The sequence below is a fragment of the Sciurus vulgaris genome, assembly GCF_902686455.1.
Source record: "Sciurus vulgaris genome assembly, chromosome: X".
Classification (NCBI taxonomy): domain Eukaryota; kingdom Metazoa; phylum Chordata; class Mammalia; order Rodentia; family Sciuridae; genus Sciurus; species Sciurus vulgaris.
In genome coordinates, this window is record NC_136471.1 from 42,878,351 (window position 1) to 42,890,580 (window position 12,230).

Sequence of the window (12,230 nt, forward strand, 5' to 3'; positions counted from 1 at the left end):
AGTGGCTCAGGAGGCTGAGGCAGGAGGATCATAAGTTCAAGGTCAGCCTCAGCAACTTATGTCCTAAGCAACTCAGTGAGACCCTGTCTCTAAATAAAATATAAAAAAGGGCTGGGGGTGCTGGGTTCAATCTCTGGTAACAACAACAACAACAACAACAACAACAAAAAAAAGGAATGCTGAAATTGTGAATCCCAAACCTGTGCAAGCCACAATCATTTCCTAAATGAGAATAATATACCAATAACAAGTAACTTTCACTGTACATTTATTCTATTCTAGATACCATGCTAAATGATTTTTAGCAGTCTCTCCAAGTTTGGTCTCAACCCTATACCATCAGCACCACCTGGGAACTTAATAAATATGCAAATTCTTAGATCCAACCAGACCTACTGAATCTGAAATTCTGGGGGTGGGGTCCAGCCATCTGTCTTCTAACATTACCTCCAGGTGTTTCAGATGCATACAAAGGAGTGAAAATCATGGTTTACATGAGTTATCTCATTTAATTCTTGTAATTACCCTCTGAGGTAGACACTAATATTATTCTGATTGGATAAGTTAGAAAACTGATGTTGTCCTCCATCCCAAAGTCCTGCAGTGGTGAAGAGGGATTTTGAATCCAGTACTTTTTGACTCAGAATCTTGTCCTCTTAGCTAATATGCCAAGCTGACTCATTAAATTCTGAACTAAACTGAGAGCCAGACTAAAGTTTAGAACAAAACATAGCTAATGATTATGCAAATGGTATGCTGTTACTCCATGTACAATCAGAAACAACATGTATCCCATTTGTTTGCAATAAAAATAAATTTAAGAAAACATAGCTAATGAACCAGAGTGAGCACCCCAGCACCCAGAGGTTTTTGCAGGTTAACATCTCCTGCCCTTTCTCACTGATTATTTGAGATGCTACCTCAGCTCTAGCCAGGCCTGGGCTTCTAACTGGCCTTTGCTTACACAATTTGTTAATTCCCACAATTCTCTGTATTTGGAATGCATTTCCTAACATGTTGTTAGCCTTTTCCTTACTTCTCTCCCCTCTTGTGAGCTCATGTATCCCCAAATTCCTCTTGCACTTATGGTGTATATAGTACAATTTTTAAAATTCATTGCATGTGACTTCATCTCCAATCTCTTCTTATAATATAGACTTATCTTTCCCAACATGCATGGTCCATGCAATGTGTTTCCTTAGTGTATTACCATCTCACCTCTCACACAAAGATGCATACACACCGAGCACAGCACTCAGGCCAAAATGAAAAGTGTTGAATTAGATTGGGATGGACACGCACATCCCTTTCTTTTTTTAAATTTGTTCTAATTAGTTATATGTGACAATAGAATGCATTTGACACATCATACTTAAATGGAGTGTAACTTCTCATCCTGGTTATACATGATGTAGAGTTACACTGGACATGTGATTGTATATGCACATAGGGTAATAAATGCACATCTCTTTCAAGGGATACTGAGACTATAACTTCCACAAATGCAGAAGCTTCTCTTACCCACCATCTTACCCTGAAAGCCTTTTACATATTAGGTGGTAAATATATAATTTTTGAAAGGATAGACACCAATCTGGATAAGAACCAAAGGCATTTCACTCAGAGATCTCAGAGGATGGAGAATGCTCAGAAAATACATTACATTTTGACCATTTCTGTTTTTAATTTCCTAAAAGATATGATACTGTGTTTTTTAAAAGTGTAGGGTTGACATTATGGATAGCAATATGGAAATTTCTTAGAAAATTTGGAATGGTACCACCATTTCACCCAGTTATCCCATGCTTTAGAATATACCCAAAGGACTTAAAATCAGCATACTACAGTGACACAGCTGCATTGATGTTTATCACAGCTCGACTTACAATAACCATGCTACAGAAACAACCTAGGTGTCTTTCAACGGATGAATAGATAAAGAAAATGTGGTATATATATGCAGTGGAGTATTACTGAGCCATAAAGAATGAAATTATGGCGTTTTCTAGTAAACAGATGGAACTGGATAATATCATGCTACGTTAAATAAGGCAGTCCCAAAAAACCAAAGGCCAAATGTTATTTCTGATTTGTGAATCCTAACCCAAACAAGGGAGGTTGGGGAGGGGAATAGCAGTCCATTGGATGAGACAAAGGGAAAATAAGGGAAGGGATGGGGAATAGGAAGGACAGTAGAATTTATCAGTCATAACTTTCCTAGGCTTGTATTTGCATATGCAACCAGGTAGCTCCACACATGTACAACCACAAGAGTGGGATCCTGAATAATAGAATAAGTTATACTCTATGTATGTATAATCTGTCAAAGTATATTCTACTGTTGCGTATAACTAAAAAGAACAAATAAAAGAGCATAGGGTTGACACAAGGTCAAGGGTCATATATTTTCTCTGATATATGGAAGGTAGAGAGGAAAGAGGAAAACAAGTAATCTCCTAAAAATCAAAGGGCGATCAGTAGAGAAAAAGGACCAAGGGGTGAGAGGCAGAGAGGGAGGGGAAAATGCTGAGAATGATAGGCCAAATTACATTGTTATGTAGCGTGTACATACAAATATGTAACAAATCCCATCAATAAATACAACTATAATACACCAATTTTTAAAAGTGAGGAAAATGTGCAGATTCGATATTCTGTGAACTTGGATATGTCCCTTTTTCTTTCTGGGCTCCAGTTTCTCCATCCTGAACTAAATGACATCCTGAGGCTTATGCAGCTCTCTTTTCTGTGGTCCTGTGAGCAGATGTTCCTTGATTGCACTTTTCAGTGTGTATATTCATTCATTCATTTCTTCATTCATTCAGAAAACATTTACTGAATGCCCACTGTGTGCAGCATGAGCGTTGCAGTGAGGAGTCAGGTATGGGTCTTGTGCTCAAGGAGCTGTCTATTGGAGTTATCAACACATAAACAGGCGACCTAGGGATGCTGTGGGGTAAAAGTAATCATGAAAGCTCTCTGAAGGAGCTGATAATCTTTTATGGAACCTGAAAGATACATAGGGGCTATCCAGGAGAGCAGAGGCATATACATAAAAGCTAGCATACTAGGGAGAGTAATACAAGACTGCAAGATGGAAGACAATTGGGAGGCTGTGGCAACACTCTAGGGAAGAGATGAGGAAGAGCTGAACTAAAAGCATCTGGAGATCAAGGGATAGATTTGCATTATATTTTGAAAGTTGAATTGCCAGTGCTTGACAATGGATTGCATGTGGATAGGAACTGAGGCAAAGGGGGCTGCGATGGAGGATCCCTGAATTTCGGGCTCAGTCAACCTCATGGATAGTGCCATTTACTAAGTTAACTCCAGTAATTTGAGGGAAAGGAGTTGGTTTGGGGAATGAGGTTAAGGATAAGACAGTGAGTTCTATTTTGGTCATGCTGAGTTGGAGTCAGAATATGCAGATGGAGAGGTCTCTGGCACACTCAGAAGAAAAATCTAGGCTGGAGGTTCAGATTCGGAGAGTCATTAGCATGTAGATGAGGTCCCTTTGGGAAAATGAGCACACTTAGGATCCAAGTACCTGGAAGAACCAGGACACCATCGCTTAATAAGGGGGAATTGCCCCCACAGATGTGCGGTGCCAGCATACATGCTCCTTCATTCCCAGGCACACATTTTTGCCCCAAAGGTGGTTTCTCAATAAAGTCTGTGCATCTCTTAGCTAAACTTACAAAAAGGAGTATCGAGTACCCTATCCTAACTTCTCCATTTTACCATCTCCATCCCTAAAGGTGAAAGGGAACTGGTATTTTTGTTTTACGTTCCAGGTGTTTTCCATTCATTAACTCACAATAATCATATGCAAGAGCTGTTACTACTTTCAAACTCTTGAGCCTCAGAATTGTTAAGTCACTTGCCCAAGGACATTAAGATTAAAGGGCAATAAGGAGCTTTGATTCCAGGTCTACCTATTAGCACTGCAGCACCTTCTGGGCTACTTCTCCATGATGGAAGTCCTGGGCACACCATTCTTCCTTCCTTCCCTGCTTCATAAATATCACATGCATCCCCTGACTTAACATTTTGCTCACCATAAACTATAAATCCCCCTTGGGAAAAGTAAAGCTCTAATTTGTTGTCAGTCACTTATGTGTTGGTGGGAATGAGTTTCAGATTCTTCCTTAGGAACAAATTTTAATTTTATGGGAGAAGAACACTGGAATCTTGAGGGATGGATAAAAAAACAAAGGGGATCACATTATGAAAAGTCAGCCACCTCCATCACTTTCACAGTACTACCAAGTCTGAGGCATGTGCTTTTAAGGTTCCTGGGTGTTATTTCTGCATACGTGTACTACTTTATAAGCAGTCCCATTTCTGGGTATCTTACCCATTTGTCTGGGTCTGATCAATGGTGACCTTAAAATGCACACTGTTCCCAACCCATAACCAAGAGGAAGCATCCAGGTTGGACTGTGGTTATGAACCTGTAGTCCCTGGCCTTAGGCACAAGTCCCAAGCCATTCCCTTGAGAATTAGTCCCTGATATGCACATTTAAAATCCTGAGCAGATGGATGCGGGAGAGCTTGTTGGAAAGACTTGGAGGAGTCCCTTCTGCCCTGTCTGGGTCTATTTGCCAAAATAAATGACATGTATCAGGGCAGGGCATTGGTCCAAGCCTATTGAAATTCTGCTAGCAGTCCAAACAGTGATGGTGTTTCAGATTGGTTCTGTGAAATGATCAGGGTTAGGAAGAGAGAAATGATGTGTGAGCATCTGGTTGCTGCAGCCTACTGATGGGGACAGTCCCAGGGGCGGACCCGGGGCAAGGGGGGCCAGCCTGATGGGCCCCCTAGGACATCTGCCATTGGCAAACAGGGAAGAGCCATCCACTGGCAGCAGGCGGTCTAGTTTAAGTTCTCCACTGTTCCTACTGGCTATGTGACCTAAATGAGTCCTTCCTCTTCTCTCAGTCTTCCCCCGCCACCCCATGTATAAAATAAACCCTGGATTGAATGGTCTCCAAGGGCCTTCCCTGCTCGAACATTCTGTGACTTCTCTGACACTGGTTTGATTTCTTTTTCTCTGTAGTGGGAGAGGCCCACCCAACCACCTGCTCATCTGTAATCTCTGTGTTCTCACACTGACCTCTGCTGGCCGCTATGAAAAGTGTCGCTGATAATGTCTGGAGGAAAAAAAACCAATCCATTCCTGATTTAGTACTAAGCTTCAACAGTACGCCAGGTACTAAGACAGAAACCGTGTGCAGTGGAGATAAGCAAAAAAGACCAAACCGTGATTAGCCACAGAGTAAGCTTATCTAGAGATGACTGACAATACAACCTATTTTTTCTTGGCCACCTCTGTTTGTTAGTGGTACTCTGTGCCTCACTGCATGAGAGTGCTTCAATGGGAAGGCTCCTTGTCATTATCATATCCTATGATTCCCGACTTCAGAAGGGCCTGGCACCACAGTGAGGAGGGAGTTCAAGACAAATAGTGCCTCAGGAGCCTCAAGGCACACCAGAAGCCCTGTTTCTAGATCTGAAGTCAATCTGAGAGATTCGAAGCTAGCCTGTTCACATGCTCACCATCCTGAACACCTGGGGATTGGCCCAGAACTCCATGTTTCTCCAAGTGGTACCTTTTCAAATGCCCCTTTGAAAAAAAGCATTGGAATTTTTTTAAAAGATTCATGAGGTCTTTAGGAAACTCACTTTCACTTTTGTGACTGGAACAGAGGAGTCAACAAATTTAATGTGCTCACCCAGCTAAGGAAAAGGAAGCAGGCCATGGAACCCTGCCTTTGCTGGTTGGAATCAGAGTTCCTGTTAAGTCCAGTCCTAGAATCACCTTATCCCTATGTCTTCCTGTTTGTCCCAGGTATTGCCTTTGTGTTCTCAGAGGCAAGGTAGCAGAGGTGGAGTGTGCCAGTCCATGTGCCTGTGCTGGACACGGCTCACTCTCTCAGAAGGTGTTCAGTGGTTTACCATGCTTTGCCCCTCACCTCCCTTGACATGGGAAAACTTTTGGCAGGACTCAGATTCGGGTCAAGCATTCAGTGCCCTGACTGGGTCTTCTCTGCTAGTAATAACATGACCTCAGCAAGCCCATCCTGATCCCATCCTCCCACCAAGCAGAGTTCTCCTCCCCAACAGCTGGATCTTATCTGCCTCCCTTGTTCCAGCCTCAGGCAGGCTGCCCTGGCCTCCTGCTGACACACACATGTTCTCCAAAATGCTCCTTGATGACTTTCAGCCCTGAACACTGCTTTCTTCCCAGATGGTTCCCTATGTCCTACCATATCAAGTCTCCCACTTTCTTGCCTGACTTTACAGGCCCACTTCAGCTGGGCCCTTTTGGCCATCCAAATGTGGCCCATGACTTCCCCTAGCCATAGGCCAAGTGTGAGCATTCCTCAGACATCTGTGGCCAATCCCTCCTGTGTTCCTGAAGTACTTATACTCTGTTCTAGACCTATACTGTTTGTGATGGTTTTGTGAACAGTATTCTTTTTTCTAAGTATTTTTGTAGTTGTCAATGGACCTTCATTTTATTTATTTTTATGTGTTGCTGAGGAATGAACACAGTGCCTCACACATGCTAGGCAAGCACTCTACCACTGAGCTACAACCCCAGCCCTGTATAGTACTCTCGAAACCCAGATTTTGACTTCCTTCATTCTCAGCAACACCCCAGCAAAATTGTTTTAAAGTATTGCTCTTTCTCTCTTTTTTTTTTACAGATCAGAAAGGAAGTTTATTAGAAAACTATAGTAATCACACAAGTGTGATTTTAGCATAAAAGTACATGTAAACAGAATAAAGTCTACAAATAGATGCACACATGTATATAGTCAATTGATTTTTACAGTGGTGATTTTTCTCTTTATACACACATGCACACATATTGATTGTGTGAAAATTACAAGAATAGTAAATTACATAATCTTTGTAAACAAAATTCCAGCGATGGGAGGTAACATCTTCAAGAGTGAACACTAACCCCCTATCTTCATCATTACCGGAAGTAAGCCTGTGAGACAGTTTTCAGCCTACCACCTTTTGTAGCCTGCATGTTGGGTGTTGTGAAAGGTTGAGTGGTAGGTGGGGCCCCAGAGAAATTCATCTTCTTGGGCAGAGTGTCTTTTACTTCTTTTCATGAGTCCTAAGTATTCATGGGCTTGATTGACACAGATAATTATACTCCAAAGGACCAGAACAGCTATTGTCCACTTGCATACCCAGTTTGTGACTCTAGCCACTGCATAAAGCATCTGTCCTGTTTGGGGCCCTCAAAAAAATAAACCTTGAATGTGAATAGTAAAGGGCATGATTAATGGGCTTTTGCCAGAGGTTTTCACAGATTTGTAGGAAATTGCAGACAGTCAGTAAAGAGACCGAGAGGTGGAGATGGAAGCATTTATGAAAATAAGCTCTCTACCTGATATGGTGTTGTGTTTTCTGAGAGGTAATGCACATTACTAATGGTTTTCATTTTTCTGCCAAGAAAATTCAGTCCCTACTGGGATTTGTTCTAAATGATAGTCCAGGCTGCCTGTATTGTACCCACTGGGGTTAATTCTCAGTCTCAGTCTGCTTTAAAATGTCAGCCTGAACTCTCAGACTTAATTGTTACAGACATTTTATAACCAGGGCATTCAAAATCCTCAGGCTGCTCCCTCTTGCTACCATAATTGATGCTTAATAGATATTCTCAGGCTCCTTGCTTTTTACACATTCAACACTGTTCAGATTGGGGGAAGAGGAAAGGAGGGAGAATAGGAAGAGCAAGTAAACAGTGTGTGTGTGTGTGTGTGTGTGTGTGTGTGTGTGTGTGTGTGTGTGTGAGTGTGTGTGTGCGTTCCCTGTATCTGTTGCCAGGTACAGCAGTGGAATCCTGGGATCAGCCAAAGATGAATTCTGACAGGTTGGTCAGCTCAGAGGTTTCTAGGTTCTTCCCTCTTTGGCCCCCTGGGTCAGTATTGTTTAGGCATGGCCATTTCCAAAATTCACTGTAAGCTTGTGGCTGGCCATTTGGATGTGAGTTAAAAATGCCACGATGTTCTCCGGTGTTCTGTTCTTTCACTCTTGACAATCTGATGGATGGTCTGGCATTCACTGGGAAGAAGACAATATTATCCAGCCTGAATAACTAATCTCCTAAGAAGTACAAAGTTGAAGGATCTTGGTGCACATGAATCTTATTAAATGAGCTTATAAAATGTGTTCTATCCAAATAAGCTTAGCAGCCCCTAAAATAGCATTTTCTGATCCTTGTCTGGAACTTTGGCATGCCTCAGAGATCTGTAAGCCAAAATTATTTAATGAAGTGGTGACAGTGTTCTTTGTGCATGGGAAAATGGAAAGTGTTGATGTTGAGTTCTGTGTTGACTAATTGCACTCCTTCTTACCATCTTAGGGGCGACCTGGACCAATTGGATTTCAAGGTCCCACAGGTCCTGAAGGATTTGCTGGCCCTACTGGTTTATCAGGGTTGAAAGGGGAAAAGGGCTCCCCAGGCCCTCTGGGACCATATGGACCGAAAGGAGATAAGGTAAGATCACCAAATCTTGCTTTTCCTGTCATGGGACATAACCATTAAGACCAAAAGTTGTCAATCTCAATTCTGCTTAATTATGGAAATAATACTTAGTGAATTTCTTCAGTGTCCAGCTACATACTTTAATAAGAGATGAGACAGGGGATGGGATTTGGCTCAGTGGTAGAGCACTTCCCTAGCTTGCATGAGATACTGGGTTCCATCCTTAGCGCCACATATAAATAAATAAATAAAATAAAGGTATTATGTTCATCTACAACTAAAAATTTTAAAAAAGAGAGATGAGGTGGGTGATATGCTACTGATGGTCCGGCCCATTTCTGGAGAGACTCTCATGGCAAGAAAACTGTAAAGTGCATACATAACCTATTTGCCAGACAAGTGGACTCATCGTGGTAAGAAATCATGTGGGTTTGAACTGGGCACATATCAGAAGTCCATTTGGCAGGACACTAGAGAACAAGAATACCAGAAAGGAGACTGGAAGGCAAGAACTCGGAAGGTTTGGAAGCAATCTGAGCCACAGATAGAAGAAAAGAATTACACAAAAGAAGAGTGATAATATCATGGTGTCAGGTCAACCGAGTTTAGCAGCTCAGTTTATGTTCCCTGCCTAGTTTAATCACCTCCTATTAACCCGGTTGGTGAGGGAGAGATTCTCACAGTAGAATAATGGGAACAGCTGAAGACACGACACCTAACACTGAACAGATGAGGTCAATAATGGTTTATTAGTTATATAGACTCACAGCTCAGGGTAGGAGGACACAGCATACCATGCAAGACCACACAGATATCACACTCAGGAAGAGTAAATTAAGAGGCTGTAGGAGGCAGACTTCATGTATCAGGAGTCCTGGTTCCTGAAGGACGATGTGATTTGACTTGTTTGAATAATTCAGTGGTCCAGCAGGATATTGAAATAGCTATTCAGGGATAAGCAGAAACTGCACCTGGTCTATTTGATAAAGAGAGTGGTTTGACTACAGGACTTTATCTGAAAGAGCAGGTGGGGAGAGAACTCATGGTTAGGCCTCTTGAAGCCCTCCTGGGTTTCTCCAGATGTCAAAGCAGCATGTGATATTCGGCATTAGTTGTAAGGCTTAACACTATACTACATGATAACTCATCTCAGAACACAGACACATCCAAGATCTTAGGTAGAAGCAAGTGATCACTTGGTACTGAAGTAGAAAACAAGGCCACACAGCATGGTAAGGGAAATACAAAACATATCTTAAAAACTTAGGTCTGTGATTCACATAAACAAACCTACCATATCTAGCAGATATACAATGAATTGTCTCTTACATTCCTCTGCCTACTCCATTTTTTAGGGTCCCATGGGAGTTCCTGGTTTTCTTGGCATCAATGGGATTCCAGTAAGTGTCCACGGAAGCATTTTTAATTTCATCCTGTAGGTTCTACTTCATAGCTGGGGTACTTTGGCCTTAGCAACATCCTGTCTCATGCAGTCATGCTTAGGGTCGAATATTGAGATGCATTTGGTGAGATTTGAAGGGCAGTGTCACAGTTACCCTTGGACTCAAGTTCAGGAAGCTCTAAGTCAGACCTTTGAGGGGTGGAGGGACATGGGCATCCATAAGAAACCATTGATATTTTAGACCAAATGAGTAGGGTCTTGTGAGTTGAGGGGAGCTTTGGAGATGAGGGACTGTTTCTAAGGTGAAGAGGCTGAGCCATATTAAACCATACACATGCTCATTATAGGAGAATTGGGAAGGTACTTGAAAATTAGATAGAAGTCCTTAATGATATCTTGATATATTTTGTTTCAGCATGTTGTTCTTTTCAGACTTACTTCATTTCAGAGCAAATTTCCCTTTACATTTTAAAAAGATCACTTGAACATAGACTCTTTCATTCATCCTGTGGACCTTTGTTTTGCTACATATAAGTAGTATGGTGGGAGCTTGCAGACATCTCATTTTCCATTCCATACAACCCAATCCCATAGTTTCTCCATCTTTGTCCTATATCTCCACTTAACCCACTGCTGGAGATTCCATGGTAACATTTCCCCAGCCTTTAAAATCCTATTGTATTGTGTTTTGGAACTTACTGGCTACCATAGTTTGGTTTTGCCCATAGTTACTTTTTATTATATTCAATCTTTAGCCTGGGCTGTTGGTTTATTGCAATGATTTTCAGTCTTGTTTAAGAGAAGAGCAGATCTTATGCAGGAAAATCAGCATATAGAGCAAAAAACAAAAAGTGAAGATCCTCCATTTGAGGGGGCCCTAGAGTCTGCCTTCATCCTTCCAACAACCTCTAAGAAGTTCTGATCCATATCAATACATGGTTTGGGAAGTCCTAGACTTAACAATTTCTTTTGCTATGCTACATAATCTAGTATTAAGGAAGGGGTTGCAGATCTCTTTGTGTTAACCTATAAGAATTTCATGGGGCTGGGGATATAGCTCAGTCGGTAGAGTGCTTGCCTCACAAGCCCTAAGGCCCTGGGTTCAAATCCCCAACACCACAAAAAAAAAAGAATTTCATGATCATCTGATATGTTCTAGTACTATACTGTGGGGATATAGCAGAAGCATATGACTATGCCTATGCCCTCAAAGATATTATCATCTGGTCCATTTTTTCCCAAGATCTGATAGACATTTGTGGATTTGGAGAATAGAAGGTTTTCTTGTATTTGTTACACATATCAACAAGTCAGCTCTCACATTTCTGCATTCTATTTAAATGCAGTCTGAAAAATGCCCAGAAATAGGACAGTGGGAAAATAAAGTGAATGGGTATTATTGGCATCAGATCTGCTATTATTCTCCCTCCCCCACACCATTTTACAACCCAGATTGTGAGTCTGTGAACATCCCAGCCAGCTATTGGTCCACTCATCAGACTGTGAACATTCTCACAGTCATTGGTCCAGATTGTCAGCCTGCAAACATCCTAGCCAGTCATTGGTCCAGTCATCAGCCTGTGAACATTCTTGGCAGTCATTGGTCCAGGTTGTCAGCCTGTGAACATTCTCATCAGTCATTGGTCTGTTATTAGCCTGCGAACTACTTAAGAATAGCTCCCCTGCAATTCTCTCTCTCTCTCCTCCTCCCTTTCATGCTCTCTCCTCCTGGCGCTATCTCTCTCTCTCTCTCTCTCTCTCTCTCTCTCTCTCTCTCTCTCTCTTTACTCTCATTTTCTCTCTCACCCTGCAGGGAGACACTGCCTGTTTGCTTAGTAAAATCTCTTGCATGAGTTCCTGTGTCTGAAGTGGTTTCTGGGTGCTTTCAGGTATGGCCATCCTTTCATGACATCTCCTGGCATTTTCTTATGGCTGTGTTTCTACAGTCATGTTAGCCAGTCTCCACTCAGAGTGTGTATATTCTGGGAACCAGGGGTAAGAGAAACTAGAAAACTGGAAGCAGCCTCTACTGTTCATTCATCCTGTGGACCTGGCTTTGCCAGAGATGAGTGGGGGATTTGGAGCTTGCAGTGTTAACACACCCTTCCTCCTGCAGTCTCTTTTTAATGGGAAGTAGAAAGTAGAATAAGTAAATCATGTGAGGCCCAGACTATTTCCAAATTGGAGCTAGAACCTGTCCCCAGGTCCAGCTGGACACTTCTGACTTCAACTTGTAACCAAGAGAGCTCTAGAGATTGCAGGAGTTGATCACTTCTCTTTGGGTCTTCATTGCTTGATAGAAAGAGTTGCAGCTGT

The 12,230-nt window shown here is 42.0% G+C and overlaps 1 protein-coding gene across 4 annotated transcripts in view; it reads left to right on the plus strand.

Annotated features, from left to right (window-relative positions):
* COL4A6 (collagen type IV alpha 6 chain) overlaps positions 1–12,230 on the plus strand; it is a 304,446-nt gene that overhangs the window by 223,331 nt on the left and 68,885 nt on the right. For all 4 annotated transcript variants that reach the window (XM_079124394.1, XM_079124396.1, XM_079124395.1 and 1 more), the window contains 2 exons: positions 8,390–8,524; positions 9,868–9,912. In XM_079124394.1, coding sequence (XP_078980520.1) covers positions 8,390–8,524; positions 9,868–9,912 — 180 coding nt within the window. The remainder of the gene's footprint in view (positions 1–8,389; positions 8,525–9,867; positions 9,913–12,230) is intronic.